The sequence below is a fragment of the Macrobrachium rosenbergii genome, chromosome 2 (assembly GCF_040412425.1).
Source record: "Macrobrachium rosenbergii isolate ZJJX-2024 chromosome 2, ASM4041242v1, whole genome shotgun sequence".
NCBI classification, from domain to species: Eukaryota; Metazoa; Arthropoda; class Malacostraca; order Decapoda; family Palaemonidae; genus Macrobrachium; species Macrobrachium rosenbergii.
In genome coordinates this window covers 8,111,709-8,130,696 of record NC_089742.1, presented here as the reverse complement: position 1 = coordinate 8,130,696, position 18,988 = coordinate 8,111,709, and the positions used below count along the sequence as shown (strand labels likewise).

At 35.2% G+C, this 18,988-nt stretch overlaps 1 protein-coding gene across 1 annotated transcript; it reads left to right on the top strand.

The window, feature by feature from the left end:
- The first annotated feature begins 6,782 nt into the window (after window positions 1–6,782).
- LOC136842270 (piggyBac transposable element-derived protein 4-like) lies at window positions 6,783–9,132 on the top strand. Its single transcript, XM_067109547.1, has one exon. The coding sequence runs from the start codon at window positions 6,851–6,853 to the stop codon at window positions 8,696–8,698; it is 1,848 nt and encodes a 615-aa protein (XP_066965648.1). The 5' UTR covers window positions 6,783–6,850; the 3' UTR covers window positions 8,699–9,132.
- Window positions 9,133–18,988: the final 9,856 nt, after the last annotated feature.

The following is an 18,988-nucleotide window of genomic DNA, read 5'->3' as shown; positions in this document are numbered from 1 at the left end:
ACCATTTCCTGATCCTTAATTCATTAATGGGTTTTACATGGGACCATGAAGCACCGTAAGACGCCAGAAAAATACGTTTTGGTAGAAAAATATCAATGTATAGCCAATGCTCTTTTGACAAATTTAAGAAAATATGCATATACTGAAGCGATTGCGTTCACATACATGATTAAATAAACTCCTGTGTGATGGACAATTTTCATGAACCAATTTCGAAACTCAAATCAAGTTTGGAATTCAAAAGGAAATCTGTATAAATATTTTTCTCTTATTGCAAAGCAACATGAAGAAATTAATCATATTTTAGCACTGCTGTAAAACAGAGTATCACATCGGAGCGAAAACGTACCTGCGTTCAGGGGTTAATCCCTGATTAACCTGGATTAAGTTCATAATCACCTACTGAGGATATAAAAACTTATTAATTCATTTGTTCGTTCGCTCATGATAATAGCATAAAGTTTATTTCGTTTCTATAAATCCCTTCATTTATACGCAATTCAAATCTCACTATTGTCTCGGATTGCATTTCCTCTCACTTTTCGTAGATTTCCCTTGGTCAGTTTATCCAAATCTTCATCTGTCAAAATACCGTACAAATAAGGGAGATTGTTGAAGAGACTGCAAAAAAAGTTAGTTTTGAGTAAAGTTAGAGATTTTGCTTTCCAGTGTCTACAATAACCGCGTGTACGTATGAAACCATAAAAATAGTTAATACTGGTATTCAGCCTTAAGGATTAGAGAGAGAGAGAGAGAGAGAGAGAGAGAGAGAGAGAGAGAGAGAGAGAGAGAGAGAGAGAGAGAGAGAAAATTGTTTCGACACAGCAACAGGAACTCTTTAAGAACTAATGGCATATATTCCATTGTGCTTGTTTTCTAGTGAGGGTGTTAATTTTCCTTCTTAATTAAGATATTTTCTTCTTCTTTGTAATCGTTGTTGTTGTTGCTGCTGATGCCCTATCGTTACTATAGAGAGCCATTCTAGTGATTTTTCAGTAGGACAAGAAGTCACAATCTACTTCAGATTTATGGGAGAAAGCGGCTATGATGTCCTTTTCTGAATGACAATTTGGTAAATGTAGACTTTTCTGTTATATATAGATAGATCTTCAGAAAAAGGGAAATAAGATTTTCTATTATTTATAAAAATCTTCCCATTTCTTTGGGAGTGGATGGGAGTTCTGGTGTGGATGGATGGGAGTAGTTAGGTGGAGGGGTTTGAGCAGTGAAGTATTTATGGGTTTATTTTTTAGGGGTGAATGGGTGTTGTTGGTGGAATGAATGGGAGTAGTTAGGGGAGTGAATGGGGGAGTAGTTGGTGGGAGTGGCTGGGAGTATGGGACTAATGGTGGGAGTGAATGGGGCAGTTTTGGGAGTGGATGGGGATTTTTGGGGAATGGATTTCTATGGGGAATGGATGGGAGTAGTTCTATTAGTGTTTAATATTTATTAATTGGATGGCATTAGTTGGGGAGTGAAATGAGGCAGTTTTGGGTTGGATGGATTTAGTTTTGAGGAGGAACATTTATAAGAGTATTTTTAGTGAATCAACAGGGGGAAGTAGATGGGTTTAGTTGTGGTCTTTAGATGGGAAATTGTGGTATTTAGTGAATGGGAGTATTTGGGGAGTGGTTTTAGAATATTGGTGTTAGTGAATGTTTAGTATTTTTGTGGAGAGTGGTTAGGAGTATTGGGGTGGTGGAGAGTGGATGGGAGTAGTAAGGCTTATTGCAATGGTTGGAGTGAATGGGAGTCAATGGTGGGAGTGAATGGGAGGTAGTTGTTGGGAGTGGATGGGAGTAGTGGGGAATGGATGGGAGTGGATGGTATTATTTGGGGAATGGGTGGAGTATGGTAGTAGTTGGAGTGGATGGGAGTAGTTGGGGCAGTAGATGGGAGTATTTTTGCTTATGTTGATTTGAGTTTGTGGGAGTGGCTAGAGTATGGAAGTAGTGGGGAGTGGATAGGAGTAGTTGATTTTATATGAGAGTTAGTTGGTGCTAGTGAATGTGAGCATTTGTGGAGAGTAGATAGAGTATGGGTTTAGTTGGGGAGAGTAGGAATATGGGAATAGTTTGGATTGTATTTTTAATAGTTGGGGAGGGGATGGGAGTAGGGTTTAGATGACAGTTGTTGGTGGGATGAATGGAAGTAGTTGTGGGGAATGATCATAGTATAGAGTAGTTGGGTATGGTGTGGGAGTGAATGGAAGTAGTTATTTAGAGCAGATTTAAATAGTTGGTTTGAGTGAATTTTTTAACCAGACAACGTTATTGGGATTGGATTTAGTATTTGGAGTGGATGGGGGTAGTGAGGGATAAAGTAACCAACTGTAATTGTTTTTGGATTGTATAATTTTGGGGAGAAGTTAGTATTTCAAGGGAGTGTATGGGAGTCAGATAGGGATTAGCTGGAGTGGATGGGAGTAGTATTTGGGAGGGGAAGGAGTAGCAGTATGTATTCAGTGGATGGGAGTAGTCAGGAGTGGATGGTAGTAGCTGGGGGAGTAGATTTATTACTGGACAGATTATGGGATTTAGTAGGGGAGTGGAATAGAGTAGTTGGAGAAATGGATGGTATCTGCAACGTTATCTCCTTGAGGCTCTATTAAAAAAAATTATTATTATTATTATTATTATTATTATTATTATTATTATTATTATTATTATTATTATCATCTCATTGACTTCTACAGCGTTATTCATAAAAAGATTTCTTTAACCTCATCCCATAAAAATATGCCAAATAAATTTAGTTGCTCTATTTTAAAAAATCAAAATCAAAAGAGCTTCCCTTTGGAAGGTTTTTTACGGATGTCCCACACCAGAAAAAAGAATATCTCTCATTAATTAAAGATTTTATATAAAACTAAAAAATAAAATAAACATAGAAAAAGTCTTTGCTAATGAGGCATATGAACTACGTCTGAAGAGAGATGTTGACTATTCCATGTATTTTATGATATCTGAAAGTAAAGGTTAGCAAAGCTGTTTTATTTGATCAGAGGTGTAGTCAGTTTTCATGATTATAAAAATGCTCACTGTATTATATGAGATGTTATGCTTTAGTAGTTCTCTAAATATGAGTTCTGGAGAATATATCAAACTGCGAGAGCTTATTGTAGTCAAATTGTGCTTCTTAAATTATTTATGGTTTGTCAGTTGATCTATATATATATATTATATATATATATATTTATATATATATATATATATATATATATAATTATATATACATATTAATGTATATATATATATATATACATATATATTTATATATAACAGATCCAGAAAGGAGAGTAACGCCATTTATTGAGGTAAATGACTTCATCACAAACTTATGTTGGGAGGAAATGGCTTCATAACCCTACCTCCTACACACCTAAACAACACCATTTTGTTTTTAGTTAAGGGACCCGGATGTGGAATCGTGAAAATGGTCCTTCTCTGAGCGACTATAATGGGATTTTTATTCTTCTTTGTTATATAAACAACATTTTTGTTATATCAGAAAGCAATTAGATGTTCGTATGGATTTTTGTACTTTTATTAACACAAATGTGTTCAAGAACTAGATATTATTCTTACAGGTGACAAAGCATTAAAGTTGAAGTTGAATTACCTTGGAAATATTGAAAGAAAACCGGCAGCGGAAAATGAAATATGATTTAATAAAAATATTGAAATATTGACTGATTGATATTAACTGGACTTTTCTCAACAGGGAATTACATATAATGATACTCATAAGAAGTGAAAGGAAACAAATAAAACAAATTAACAAAAAGGAATTCAAATAAAACAAAGAAGAGACATGCTATTGATTGTCCTTGAAAGCTCACAACGGGAATAAAGAGCCTGAAAAAGTTCTATGGGTTGTGGACCCCTTGGTATATAACAACAAAGCATTTTACTCTTAACAAAACAACAGTCATGAACCAGGAATGTTCAGTTGCATAATTTATGAACAAATAAAGCTAGGTATTAAAAATATCAGGAAATATCAAATTTTTAATGAAAATTCCCCAGACCAGAAGTAAACAAAGTTTCATATTAAATACGAACGAGAAACCTGGAGTGGATACTTAAAGTCTCGCATGTATTATTATTATTTATTATTATTATTATTATTATTATTATTATTGCCAGACTAACCCTCACTCAAAAATATCTGAGCCAGCAACGCGTCCCTAGTGGTTGCAATTCATCGATTAAGTGGCAGGATTGATAAGCCAGATCTTTGCAAGAGAGAAATGTGGTTCTTTCATGTGTGAAGGGAGGTCGTCTCAAGAGAGTTATTTAGAGACCGGAGAGAGAGAGAAGAGTCCTAGAGAGAGAGAGAGAGAGAATCATGCGCGCCTAGTTGGAATCTTTGTCATTTGCTTTAGCTCTGCAATTTTTCTCTTTTATTTTACTTTGCCCTTGCTTCATTTTCTCTTCGTGGCTCCTGTTCGATGATGTGCTTGAGTTGTTTGTTATTGGCCTTCAAGGTGTTCTTCTTCTGTTCTTTGTTCTTCTTGTGTTCTTCTTGGAGAATGTGTGACACGGAAGAGGCAGTGGTATGTTTATCTATGTAATTATGGTTTTATTTACGAAGATATTTCGCTCTTCAAAACCGAACTCTCCTAAGGGAAGCTCTTTTGGTTTGTAACATTTAGTTAACTTCCAAATTTAATTGACATTTTACTTGCAATTCTAATTAAAGAAATCTTATTATAAATAACACTGCAGAAGTAAATTCGATAACAACAACAACAACAACAACAACAACAACAACAACAATAATAATAACCCTTCTTTGACTATTCACGTATATATACGTTCGGCTACTTTTCGTCACAAAGACTATTCACGTATATATACGTTTGCCATTTCCCGCCGTTATGGCAGATTTTTTTCGCGTTAAAATTACTACCACATGCAAGTCCAAGATATTCTACGCCAGTACAACACAAAGACTACAATATATTAACCAAGATTATTGAATTATTATAATATTTTGATATCTGGCTATCATTGTTGGCGGACATAGGTGACATTTGCGACGGTGCCCTTAGACAGTGACAGTTCTACTCCGAACCCTGACGATGGTAACGCTACCAAGGCTACTGTTTTGCCCTTAGGGGAGGTTTATCAATAATTCCCTTTCACGGTGGATGAGAGTCCAGATATTTGCTGCTTCCTTCTTATTTTCATGATATTTTTATGTACTGATAGGAGTCGACGTTTGCAGGTAAAAGTACCCTTGTTATACGCCTACAAGTATAAATTGCATTATTTTTTCAGTACCTGGGAACGGTTATTGTATGAGTAAGGATGGAAGTTGAGAGAGAGAGAGAGAGAGAGAGAGAGAGAGAGAGAGAGAGAGAGAGAGAGAGAGAGAGAAATTTTCGGGCATTTATACGCAAAGTCCTGTAAAGGCAAACCGTCGATTTCGTAGTAAAAGCAAATTACCGATGCTCGAAGTATTTGCAAATAAGCTATACGTAATTTTTATTTTTTATAATAATTCTAAATGGTAAAACATCTCGTCAAAATATCCCAAGTGACCTTGAGAAGAGAGCTTTTTACAACTTATCTGGGTGGGGCACAAGGAGGTTACGGTGCGGCAGAGTACTTATAATAGGATTATAGGGGTAACCACGGTTTGTAAACAACTTACTGCGACACACGTGTACTGTGTACTTATTGTTTACTTATAGGTTATGCATTGTTACATTTTCTACTTCGAAGTAATACCATGCCTCAGATATGACAATATGGCATCCTTACTTTCCCCACTTTCACCATCCCATCATGTTTGTCGGCTATATATAATCCCATGCTACACGGCATTCCACTCAATCACTATATATTGGATGTATTTTTATAAATGTTAGAATAAAGATTATTCTAATGAATAATGAATAACTAGGTTTTGCTTATTCCTGCTATATGTTTGCTTGAAGGTAAAGCCTGCTCAACGTGCAATTTATAGTGCTATGTTGCCATAGCCACACACACACACACACACACACACACACACACATATATATATATATATATATATATATATATATATTTATATATAGACACTGTTTATTTTTTTCTCCTTTCTGTTACTATGATCAGATCCTGAAATGAAGAGGGTTCAGGGCTACAGGCTTTCCTTCAACTTATCTTTGAAAGCTTCACATATATATATATATATATATATATATATATATATATATATATATATATATATATATATATATATATATATATATATATATATATGCATATATATGAAGCTTTTGCAAGATAAGTTGAAAGGAAAGATTGTAGCCCCTGAGCTTAACTTATTTCAAGATGTGATCAAAGTACAACAGAACGGAGAAAGAAAAAAACGCTTATATATATACATATAAATATATACATATATGTGTGTATGCGTATGTGTGATTATAGCAACATAACACTATAAATTGGAAGCTGAGTGGTCTTTACATTGATTATCTTAGACATGTATATTGTATGCATGTTAACATCATTATTCACTTTACAGCCATTATATATATATATATTATATATATATATATATATATATATATATATATATATATATATATATATATATATATATATATATATATATATATATATATTATAATATTATAATATTATATATATACATATATATATATATATATATATATATATATATATATATATATATATATATATATATATATATATATATATATATAATGTGAATAATGGTGTTAACATGCATATAACATGCATGTCTAAGACAATGTAGGTCAGAACAGTACTAAGAAGGCAACAAACGGAACTGGGTCACAGGATTACTCATTTGACTGTTCCCAATCATGGAAGGCAGACGTGCGAGAGATCTGCGTCGTTTCCGGCTAGATCCTTACCCATCTGTAGAGGACGACCGAGATCTCATTCACGAACTCCTAGATGAATATGATGACGAACCAAGTGGTCCTTTATTTGAAGACGATTTGGAAGAGGACAGTGAACATGAAAATGAATTATGTGATAGTGATCATGAAGACGATGAAGACGATAATGATGATGATAATAATGATGTTGGCAGTGATAACACTCATCGAAATGAGTCAGTGCCTGAAGAAGCTGTGATATTTGACGGAGATAACCAGTCGTACGTCGAAAATGAAGTGAACTGGCAGTGGGTTAGTAGTGACGATTACCACCCTCATATTTTTGATTTCGATTCCAGTTCTTCAGGAATTCAGCCCGAATGCCCTCTATTGGATGACAGTGAAGAAATGGACTATTTTCTAGCATTTTTTGATGCCCCGTTAATGGAAATGATAAGTGAGGAAACAAACCGATACCATTCACAAAAGATGAGGGATGTTGCACTAGGACGAACATCGATGAGAAAAAAGTGGAGAGATACATTTGTGAGTGAGTTATACACCTTTTTTGCTTTATCTTTACTCATGCCGCATTCTTACAAAGGTGACATCAACGAATACTGGAGCACCGATCCTTTACTACGCACTGAAATTTTTGGCAAGACCATGTCACGTGATCGGTATCTGTTGCTGCTCCGAACTCTTCATTTTGCTAACAACGACTCTCGAGACAAAGACGATAAGCTTTCCTTGATACGACCTATTCTAAGTGATTTGACAAGAAAGTTCAAGCTATTTTTCAAGCCATTTAGAAACTTGGTTATTGATGAATCTTTAATTCTGTACAAAGGCCGTTTGCGTTTCAAACAATATATCAGAACGAAGAGACATCGCTTCGGGATCAAATTGTTTATTATTTGTTGTTGTGAAACAGGGTACATTTTGGGCCTCATTGTTTATACTGGTAAGGGAACTGATATTCAATTTGACCGTACCCTTGGTGTTTCCGGTGGCGTTGTTAAAACAATGATGTCTGATTACTTGAATCAAGGGCATACATTATTCACTGACAACTGGTATACAAGCCCGGCACTGTGCAAATACCTTAAAGAAAATGGCACCGGAAGTTGCGGCACTGTGAGATCCAATCGCGTTTCAATGCCAAAATTTCAAGGAAAACTGCAAAAAGGTGAACAGCAAAGTTTTGTGTCGAATGATGTACTTTGTGTGAAATGGCACGATAAAAGAGATGTGATAATGTGCACCACAATTAATTCAAATGAAATGGTTGACAGTGGCAAAAAAGACCATGTTACTAATGAGGCTAAACTCAAACCTGCAGCAGTAACTGATTACAACATCAACATGAGAATGGTGGACAAGAGTGATATGCAAATTGGTATTGCTCAGACTGTGAGGAAAAGCGTAAAGTGGTACATCAAACTCTTCTTTCACCTCCTTGATATATGCTTACTTAATGCCTATAATATGTACCTAGTAAAAACAGGTAATAAGCCTCGGCTGAAAAGTTTCCGATTGGCTGTCATCAGACAGATGCTCACCAAATTTGCGAGTGACAGAACAAATAATGGTAAAGGAGGACGCCGATCGGTTGAGAGAAATCCGATAAGAGTCGGTGCACTGCATTTCATAGAATTTTTGCCAGCAACTGAAAAAAAACAGTCAGCACAACGTGCTTGCTATGTTTGCAAGCACACGAGTAAACGACCTGCTAAGCGTAAAGATACGCGTTACTGGTGTCCTGACTGTAAAGTGCCACTGTGCTTAGTTCCATGTTTCAAAGAATTTCATACGCTTAACAATTTCTAAAGCATCACATTCGGACTTTGCATGGATTAGGACGAGAGAGAGAGAGAGAGAGAGAGAGAGAGAGAGAGAGAGAGGAAACGTGTGTATATTTGTGATTTATGCATTGATTTACTCAAGTAAATTAATTTTCTAATAGAAATGTAGTTGTAATCTATTGATGTATTTTTTTATTCTTAATTACAAATCATGTAAATATTCCACGTTTTTAATTAATTCCAAGCGATTATTCTAAGAGGAAAATGTGTGGTAATTTTTGTACGTATATTGGTAATGTCATGAGAGAGAGAGAGAGAGAGAGAGAGAGAGAGAGAGAGAGAGAGAGAGAGAAAGAATGTATTTGTCTATTTCAGCCGATTAGGAAAGAACTGTACATCGGAAATTATATATTTCTTATATAAATTATATGTGAATTAACTATATTTGATGTAATGTCTATAAATGTGCTAATTTGCTTTTTTTTTATAAATGTAGTAAAGCATTTAACATATAAATATAAAGAACTGAACACGAGAATTTGAATCCTTCCCTAAACGAAGAATATAAATGTAATAAGCAAAAAAATAATGCAGTTTAATTATGATAGACAATAAATGGTCATTCCTTTAACACTTCTAAAAAAATAAATAACAGTAAAATTAATCATAACTATTGATATGAAAACACTATGAATGCATGCGTGAACAGAAAGCATAAAATAACAAAGTGAATGATTTCTTATATTATTGAATGACTCAATGTTCTGATTGTCCTAAATAGCATAGATCCTACGATGCACCCACGTAGCAGCGCATGTTCATTGTAATTTTAGGCCTATAAGGGTTACAAAGCATTATGAAAACAATAATTTAGTCTGCAACACAAGGATTGGTTATTTCGGGGATTTGAAAATGAGCAGATATTCATTCCATTTCCACGCACATAAGAAATGAACACGAAAATTTGCTATGCCTAATAATGAACTTCATCAATGAAAGGAATGCTTATAGTATGACCTTTCCGAACCGATCCAGGACATATGTAAATCCTTTATCATAATCCTCAATCTCACGGGTGGCCTCGCCCTACCTTCCTGACCTTGACCCGCGGCATATTCCATGGGTGCGTTGTTTTATAGGTGTGCTCTCGTCCACGTGGTCGTGTTGTTCCTTGTTTCTGTGTTGTTTCGCTACTACTGTTGCCTGCCACTACAGTATTAGCATACAATATGAATACTATTCCTATGAAAACACAAGCCTTTTTTTCTGTGATTTTGTGTTAGAAATAAATAACCTTCAAGTATATCCTATTCAGTAATAATATATCACCCAAGATTATATATATATATATATATATATATATATATATATATATATATATATATATATATATATATATATATATATATATATACACAATATAATACACACACACACACACACACACATATATATATATATATATATATATATATATATATATATATATATATATATATATATACATACACACACATACACTCATTCACAGAGAATGTCTTCGAATTACAAAATAGTCAAATGAAAAATCTTATTCATGGGTCAATCAGATTGATTACGAATTATCTGCAAACAAATAGTGCTTTTCATTTGACCTACAACTAACTGCAAAGGTACAACAGAGAAGATGCCAACAAACAAACGGTATTTAGATGGATTAGATAGGATTATAGCCCTTCTACCCGGGAGGCCAGCATAAAATCGGTGTAAGGAAACTAGCCAGCTGAGCTGAGTAGCACCTCGCTATTTGTAGAGATATCGCAGTATTTGGCGGATTCTCGCCAATTTATACAATATTTACAATTCAATTACACACATATGGCTTAGAATTTGGCTTTTTATTCTTAATATTCTTATTACTATGATACAGATCTTCCTTTCCATCAGAATTAAAATGCTTATTTTCAAATATGGAAATTTGAAAAGAACCCAGTCTTTGCCTCCTAACCGAAGGAAAGAAACGCAGTCTAATATGGGATAATAATAATAATAATAATAATAATAATAATAATAATAATAATAATAATAATAATAATAATAATAATAATATTTCATTAATTTTTTTTACAAGAAGCTTAAGGAGTTGGCATTGCAGATAGCATATTGATAAATCTCTCTCTCTCTCTCTCTCTCTCTCTCTCTCTCTCTCTCTCTCTCTCTCTCTCTCTCTCTCTGAGTCTGTAATATATATATATATATATATATATATATATATATATATATATATATATATATATATATATATATGAAAATGTGTGCGTGTGTTTACAACTGTACAGGACATACAACAATGCTACCTTTCATCACCACATGCTCTTTAACCTATCATTAATTTTACACTTTCCAAATTTCAGCACGAAATACATCCTCATTTTCATCGACAAAAGGGTTATATCAATCTATCAAAACGAAAAAAAAATTTATAAATGTTTTCCCTGTTATAATTTCCACAAAATCTGCAAAACTGCTGCGGCCTCACTTTTATACATACATCCATGCGGCATTGCAATTCACCCATGAATCATTTTTTTTATCATCAATCCCGTATGGCTCTCCCTCTTTCTCCATTCTGTGTTCCTTTTTCTTTCAATACTGTAATTTTTTTCCTTTTCAAGATTTGTGGAAAAGTATTCTTTACAGTTTTTGCTAATCATGATCTTTTTCATCTTTCTCATGAGTCTTCTGCATGCAAATCCAAACTGACGCCAGTGGTCTTTACAGATAAAGATTTCCTGTCACAAGAGATTATCTACGGAGTCGTTGAAAGTCACAAACTTCAGACATTTCAGAAGTTATCATCGTCTCTGTTCACCCTCAGTTCCACAGGGAAACTTAGAGAGAGAGAGAGAGAGAGAGAGAGAGAGAGAATGGTATGTATGCAAACTGGGCCTTGATAAATGGTCTGTTCTCTCTCCTGCTACGTCCTTGCTAATACAGTTTGGAGGAGAAATAAGATATCATTAATTTCATGTATGCCATGATATTATAGAATATCAGGTATGTAAACTTGCATTTGGATGTATGTGAATGTATGAAGAATACAAACAACAGAGAAGATAATAAGCTAAGACACTGCCTAGTTACGTAACTAGATTGATACCTTATTATTGGCTGACTAATTCAACCGAACAGAACAGCAACCAGTTAGAGCATTAGTTTCTGTTATGGTTTTTTCAGAAACGAAAAAGTGTCTGTGAGGAACTTGTGTGACATATTTTGCTTTAGTTTTTAGTATTTGGAAGGTAAATGGAGACCTGTGTGGGTCCCTCTTGACAGAACTGAATTAAAGGCAAAACTTCTAACCAACCCTTGTGAGGTTATTTTTTTATAGTCTACTTTTCCTCCTGCTCAGAAAGGTTTCTATTCCTTTTCTTTTTCCTTTTGCCGGAGAGGAAAATTCTCACTTCTCAGGCTTCCTCTGATACTGCCATGAGTACCATGTCTCCAAGTTACGGAGATGAGATGGTGAGAGCCTGATTAGACAATTCATTGTGCCTTGTTCTTTTCTGCTCAATATTTAGCTTCGGGATTCCTTCAGTAATCCCTTTCTTATCCGCCAGATGATTGGACCTTAAGACAGTTTGTGCAGCTTTCTAAGTGCTTAGAGAAGTCTTTAAAGATAATTGTTATACTGGTTAGTAGACATTTTAAATTTCCTAGTCATAAACACTTTCGAATAATCTTCTTATCAATTTGAGACACAATTACTCTGAAATCTAATCTTTGCTGTCGCATGAGCGTTACTTTTAGAATACATGACTCAGATATCCTAATACTTCCAGTCAAGAGACAGTTGTAGTGTGATCAGGCAGCAAAAAGAAAGCAATTTTTACTGACCTATTTCGAAAAGTATAATTCAAAATGGCGGAGTCTCATTGCTAGAAACTTAGTTAAGCAAAATCTGCCTCCCCCAGCAGGAAGGCATTTATCGCCATTCCGGCAAAGCTGCTCAAAAGAAATTTCATTTGGAAGAACAGACACTTGGTCCGTTTACTCAGGCAACCTGTTCTCTCCTTTCGTCTTGTGCCATTTTGTGCAGATCCTTCTGGGGAGAGAAAGTGCTTCATTCTTCTTACAGAAAATAGGAGTCAGCAGCTCCAATTTAAATCTATTTTCTGTGTAATTGCAGAAACGGTTTACAAAGTCACCAGTATAATATAGACCTGCATGAAAATTAGTCTGTTATATTACCTGTGTTGCTGTGATCTGGGAATCATCTTTCTACTGTCAAAGTATTAAGCGAAAACCTTTAGGCCGAGATTAGTTCTCAAAACAACTCTAGACTCAGTGTTTTAATAATTTATAAAGGGCCGAGTTAGACGAAAACATTGCTATGGGAACAACATGGATGCTACTTAGTAGAATGGCACACTTCCCTTGCCCTGTCCAAGAACACAGTGCTATTCTCATAGTTTTCAATGGTCAAAATTATCAGACATTGCATCTAGAGTAATGTTTTTGTGTGTTGACAACAAGGAATAAGGGAGAATTGGTTAAACTGTCTTCTCTCTTGTTCTTTGGCTGTATTTCATCATTTTTACCTGACAATGGTAATATCTTCAACTGAGCTATTAATATTTCCATTCCCATACCACCCGATTTATTAGTTGGTATATGAAACCTCGACCATAGCATTGATGAGACACTTCAGAGCAAGGACACACCAGCCAGTCAGCAACAAGGAACAGGATGACGTCACAGTGAATACTTTATGGTCCATCCGCCAGGCTTAAGTCCAACACTTTCCACCTTCCATGAAAATGAAGAAGCAGACGTCCTTGCAAAAAGCGGTCTGCAATGCAGCAGCATGAACATTCAACTGGGACCATCAGTAACCCAGTTGAAAAGCGAAGGTGGCATACTGTCAACAGCAAGAAGAAAGCAGTGTCAGGCAGGCTTGCTTCTTCGAAGGTTCAAGAACTGCCAAATGATATTTAAAAACACCATCTACAGCCGCATAACATATCGAGCGAAACGTCACGCAAATTAGCAGTTATTATTCACAGATTAAGATTAGGATATCTGTGCAACTGGCAAAGGATAGGGTAATCCAAGAGCATGCAGTTACTGCGAAATTGTCGCTGAAGAGCCATTAGAGCACTACTCATTAGAATGACCAGAAACGAGGCAGTTAAGAGAAAATTACGTCGATAACGATAGAACAGCCACGAAACTATCCAACCACATCCTCGAGAACATTCAGGATTTCACCGGTTTTCTGAGCTCCTACCCGACACCGAGGTAGGAAACAAGCAAACGACTCGTCGACTGTCGCTTTGCGACCGATCGGGGCTTCGCAGGATCTGTCCATCATGCGAAACACCACCAACACTTTGGATCACCTCTGGAATTCTCGTCTCTAACAATCCTTTTTCTTTCAGAAATTTCTCCTTTCACAACCTAAGTAAAATCTCCCCAACAATGCCACCCTTACGTTTCCACGTTAAATTCTCCCCCTTCTAGCTCTTTTCCCTCCGCCAACTGAAATTCCCTCATGTAAAGGAATTTCAGGACTTTTTGACAGTGAATTCGTCTGTATCAAGAGAATGCTATTTTTATTTTTTTAATTATAAGGGGGCCACTGAGAAGGGCATAAGGGGCATTTTTCTTAATAGATAAAACCCCTTCAGTGATGACGGACACGCCCCATGAAAAAAGGCAGGTTATAAAGATCCTTGAATGATAGAAGACATCTGACAATTCCAAATTAAGCCAGCTGAATAGAATACAATAGAATATAGAATTTAGGCGAAGTGCTTGGACATATAAGGTCATTCAGAGCTGAAACGGAAATTGACTGTAAAAAGGTTTGAAAGGTGTAACAGGAGGAAAACCTTTTGCAGTTGCATTCAGAAACAATTGTTAGGACAGGGTTGAAGAAAGTCAGATGGAAGAAAGAGAATATGAACGTAAGTACAGTAAAAGGAATGAAAGGCGTTGCAACTAGGGACTGAAGCCAGCTGAAAGAAATTCCAGACTCACTATTGAGTCTTTGAAATTCCCCATTCAGAAGAGATGTGTATATATATATATATATATATATATATATATATATATATATATATATATATATATATATATATATATATATATATATTATATATATATATATATATATATATATATATATATATATATATATATATACACACTGCATAGGATACTTCAACAATTATTATCATTACACAGAACACATTATAAATAGAACAGCAAATATATCAAAATCATGGAAAGATACACATTTTAAAGACAATATCATGAGTGTATATATATATATATATATATATATATATATATATATATATATATATATATATATATATATACACATACACACACTCATGATATTGTCTTTAAAATGTGTCTCTTTCCATGATTTTGTTATATTTACTGTTCTGATTATAATGTGTTCTGTGTAATGATAATAATTGTGGAAGTATCCTATGTGGTGTAATGTCAGATTTCACAAGAATTAATGATTTAGATAAGTTAACAGCGTAATTAAGAATTAATAAATCGTTTTTAATAATAACGTAGTATATAATCGTGTATTTTATCTTCCAGCCACGCGAATGTTTTGTTTTACTTTGAGTGTCATCGTGAAAGATAACATGCTGACAGGTCAGGATAACAGTCGAAGAAGAAGAAGAATGATTTCACAATGTTAAATGTGTTGTTCTGTTTTAAGATCGAGGGGGTTACTGGGCCAAAGCACATGGCAATTGCGTCATGTTTAAGATTGCATTGTTCTGATTATGAATTGTTCTGATTATGAATTGTTCTAACGAGTTAGTTTTGGCCCCAAAACGTTTTGCTCAGGAGTCATTTCATTATAAGACCGGATACCATGCTTGTTACATTAATTGTAATACCTCTCTCTCTCTCTCTCTCTCTCTCTCTCTCTCTCTCTCTCTCTCTCTCTCTCTCTCTCTCTCTCTCTCTCTCTACATAAAATATTTGTGTGGTCATTGATGTTAATCTTAGCTTTTGGGATCTGATAATGGTAGTAAAAAGGGTATATATTAGTAACGGCACCTGTCAGAAAATCGTTTTGTGAATCTTGCGCAGCTGCATTTGGGGTGCTTTTGTGAAAGTTTTCACAAGCTTGTGTGAGATAAAGTGAATTTTGCTTATTATTACCATGGTATAATAAGGTATATAAAGAGAGTGTTGCCTCTGCGAAATTGTTTTTGGTGAATCTTTTGTGTATTTTTGTATGTTCTTGTGTTTGCAGAATCTTAGTTTTTCACAGTTTATGTAGTGGTGATTTAACATATATTTACTTAGCATTTTAAGTATATCCTAATGATTTAATATTGCATACTTGCATATATATATATATATACAGTATATATATATATATATATATATATATATATATATATATATATATATATATATATATATATATATATATATATATATATATATATATATATATATATATATATATATATATATATTATATATATATATATATATATATATATATATATATATATATATATATTTTTATAAATATTACTGCTGTTCGCCCTTGTAACATTTGATTGTAAATAATATCAGCCTGACCAAGACGGGAAAAGCCATTGTCCGCATTAGGAGCGTCTTCAGTTCAAACTTTAACATCCGTTGGAGAAAGTTTATAAACAAAATAGGTAGCATTTAGGCATTTAAGCCCCCATAGGAGAAATTTCCATATTCAACTTTAAGAATAGGTGGTCCTAAAGTCTTTATTTTTTCCTTTCTACCTGTCTCTCGTGGCGAATGTTTTTAACAGAGCATAGACGCCTAAGGCATGACTGTAGGCCTGTTTTGACCCAGCGCTCAGTCAGACAAGAGATAGAGAGAAACCAGGGTGCCGTCTCGAGCAGACGTCTGGAAGGTGGCCCTGTCCCCGCCTTTGTCTATTATTTTATTAGTGAATGGTGGAGCAAAAACACACACCCTGAACTTCACGTCCGTTGTAAATGCGACGCCAACGTTCGTCATTAAGGTAGAGTCTGTGTGTTGTTTGAAACTTCGTCCATTCTTTTAACCTCCTTTTCTGTATTTCCATTTTTTCTTTGTTTTCTTCCTTCAGCCACCACTTAGGGTATATGTGTTTACAAAGTCTAGATTAAGCCTTATTATTATATTGTTAGCTTCAACCCCGTTATTCCAGTAAATACCTAGGATTTAGGGTAAGCAAAATCAGGTTAAATCTCGATGCTTTTGTATGCCTCGCGTCCGAATGTTTGGAAGAACCGTTGCGTTTAAAATCAAATTCATCTCAAATATTCTTGTTAAGGTTAATTACCCTTAACTGGCGACCTTTGGCTAATTAACGACTGTCTTTGAGGTTAACTTTTGGCTTCAAGTGGCAGTTTACGTGTAATCTTGGTTTGCAGGGCCGTAAAAATTACGTAAATTGAATAATACATGATCAACCAAGACCCTCACACGTAACATTGGCGACCTTGCGTAGAATCTAAAGTACATTTTAGAGAAAGAATCTGGAGAAAAGGAAATTAAAATTACATTAATTCCAAAAAAATAAAGTCAGATATCGAACTCCATTTCATTCTTCCAAACAAGGAACCAGGCATAATAATAAGCAGTAAAGAGAATAGTTATAATAACAAGTGTAGCGAGAATTAGCGTAGGTAGGAAAGGGTGCGACTCGAGAGCAGAGCGAATCATAATTTTAAGTTACTAAGGCCGTGAATCAAGTCGTTCAAAGCCGTTTCGGCGAATCGCGGAGCCTGTTTCATGTACACAAAGTAATTTAGAAATCGCGTCGGCAATTCCGATCGTTATTGTTTGCATATAGCGGGAATCATTCAAAACCGTGTCAGTGAAGTAGCAAATGAACTGAAATAGTAATTTTACAATAAAGGTACCGTTCAACAACGTAAATTTACGCAGGCAGGCTAGCACTTCTCTTTTCATTCTTTTGTTTAATGTCCGGGTGAGAATACGATAACAAAAAAGAAAAAGTTGTTTGGTAATTTCGTTTTCCATCCGTAACGTAAAACACTATGCATGATTGGTATATTTAAAGTAAAATCTGGATACCTGCATTTGTTTTATGCGTTGTTTTGAATTTGGTTAAAAGGAAATACTCGCCATCTTGGATTCCTCCGCCGTGTTCGCGTGGTTGTTTTGAAATTTGTTTGAAATGAGGACCGGCCATTTTGGTGTTCCTTCGCCGCCAGAGGTTGTTTTGAAATTTAGGCCTAACGGGACTTTTCCGCCATCTTAAGACCTTGTTATTGTCATCCTCTGTTGTGACCAGACTCTGCCCGAGCCACTCTTGGGTCATTTTCTTTTTTTCCTTTCGTCAGTAGAACCCACCTCCTAATATCTTTAGACGGACTTGGTAGAAAAAAAAACCAAAAAGATAATTTAGGCAGGGAAAGATAGGCCTTAGTTAGGAGTACCATAACAAGTTCCTATACAAATACCTGCTATAAAAATCATATAAAGAAAATTTAAAATTTTACGATAAACTTTTGTGACGTCGGCTCCCAGGAAAATTAAGATAATAAAGTAATCCCTAAGGAAGCCAAGACGACGCATCTATATCATTTTATTAAGATCCATGCCATTGTGCATGTATAAAATCTTTGTTTACATGTTCTCAAGCAGCAAGAAATTAGCTGATTGAAAATCTCTCTCTCTCTCTCGTCATTCAAGTAAGCATTCCTAACCTAAGTGTACGTGACCCTCTTCAAAGAAAGAACGGCCGACACTAGGTTAATTAATTCGAATACAATAGACCAAATAAAAGAAACACCTCTGTCCCACAATAGATGAGGACAAGTTAAGAGTAATTACAATACAGTGATAAACTGTCGGTCACGAGTGAGGCCTGCTATCCAGACCGAAGCAAACAGTAGTTTTCACCCTCTGAAAAAGAAGGGGCCAGCACTGGGGCCGGTACTGGGACCAGCCACTCACGAGGATCTTTAAAAAAAAAAAACCCAAATTCACTTTATTCCACAGTGCCAATAATTTGCAGCACTGTCATCACTTGAATAGCTTACTTCTCTCTCTCTCTCTCTCTCTCTCTTTACCTTCCCTTTCTCTCTCATTCGATTGTTGCACTCTGCAGGGGTGTAGAGTGCCTTTCCTCCCATATAGCCTAGTTGGACTCCAGTAGAGGGTCCCTAGGAACACATTGGCACCATAAGTGCCACCAAGCAACATCCAGAAAAATAAATAAAACAAAAACAAAGGGAACACAGAAGAGAAAGTTCTTCTGGAGACCTAACCTGCACCAGTGCCTTGGATA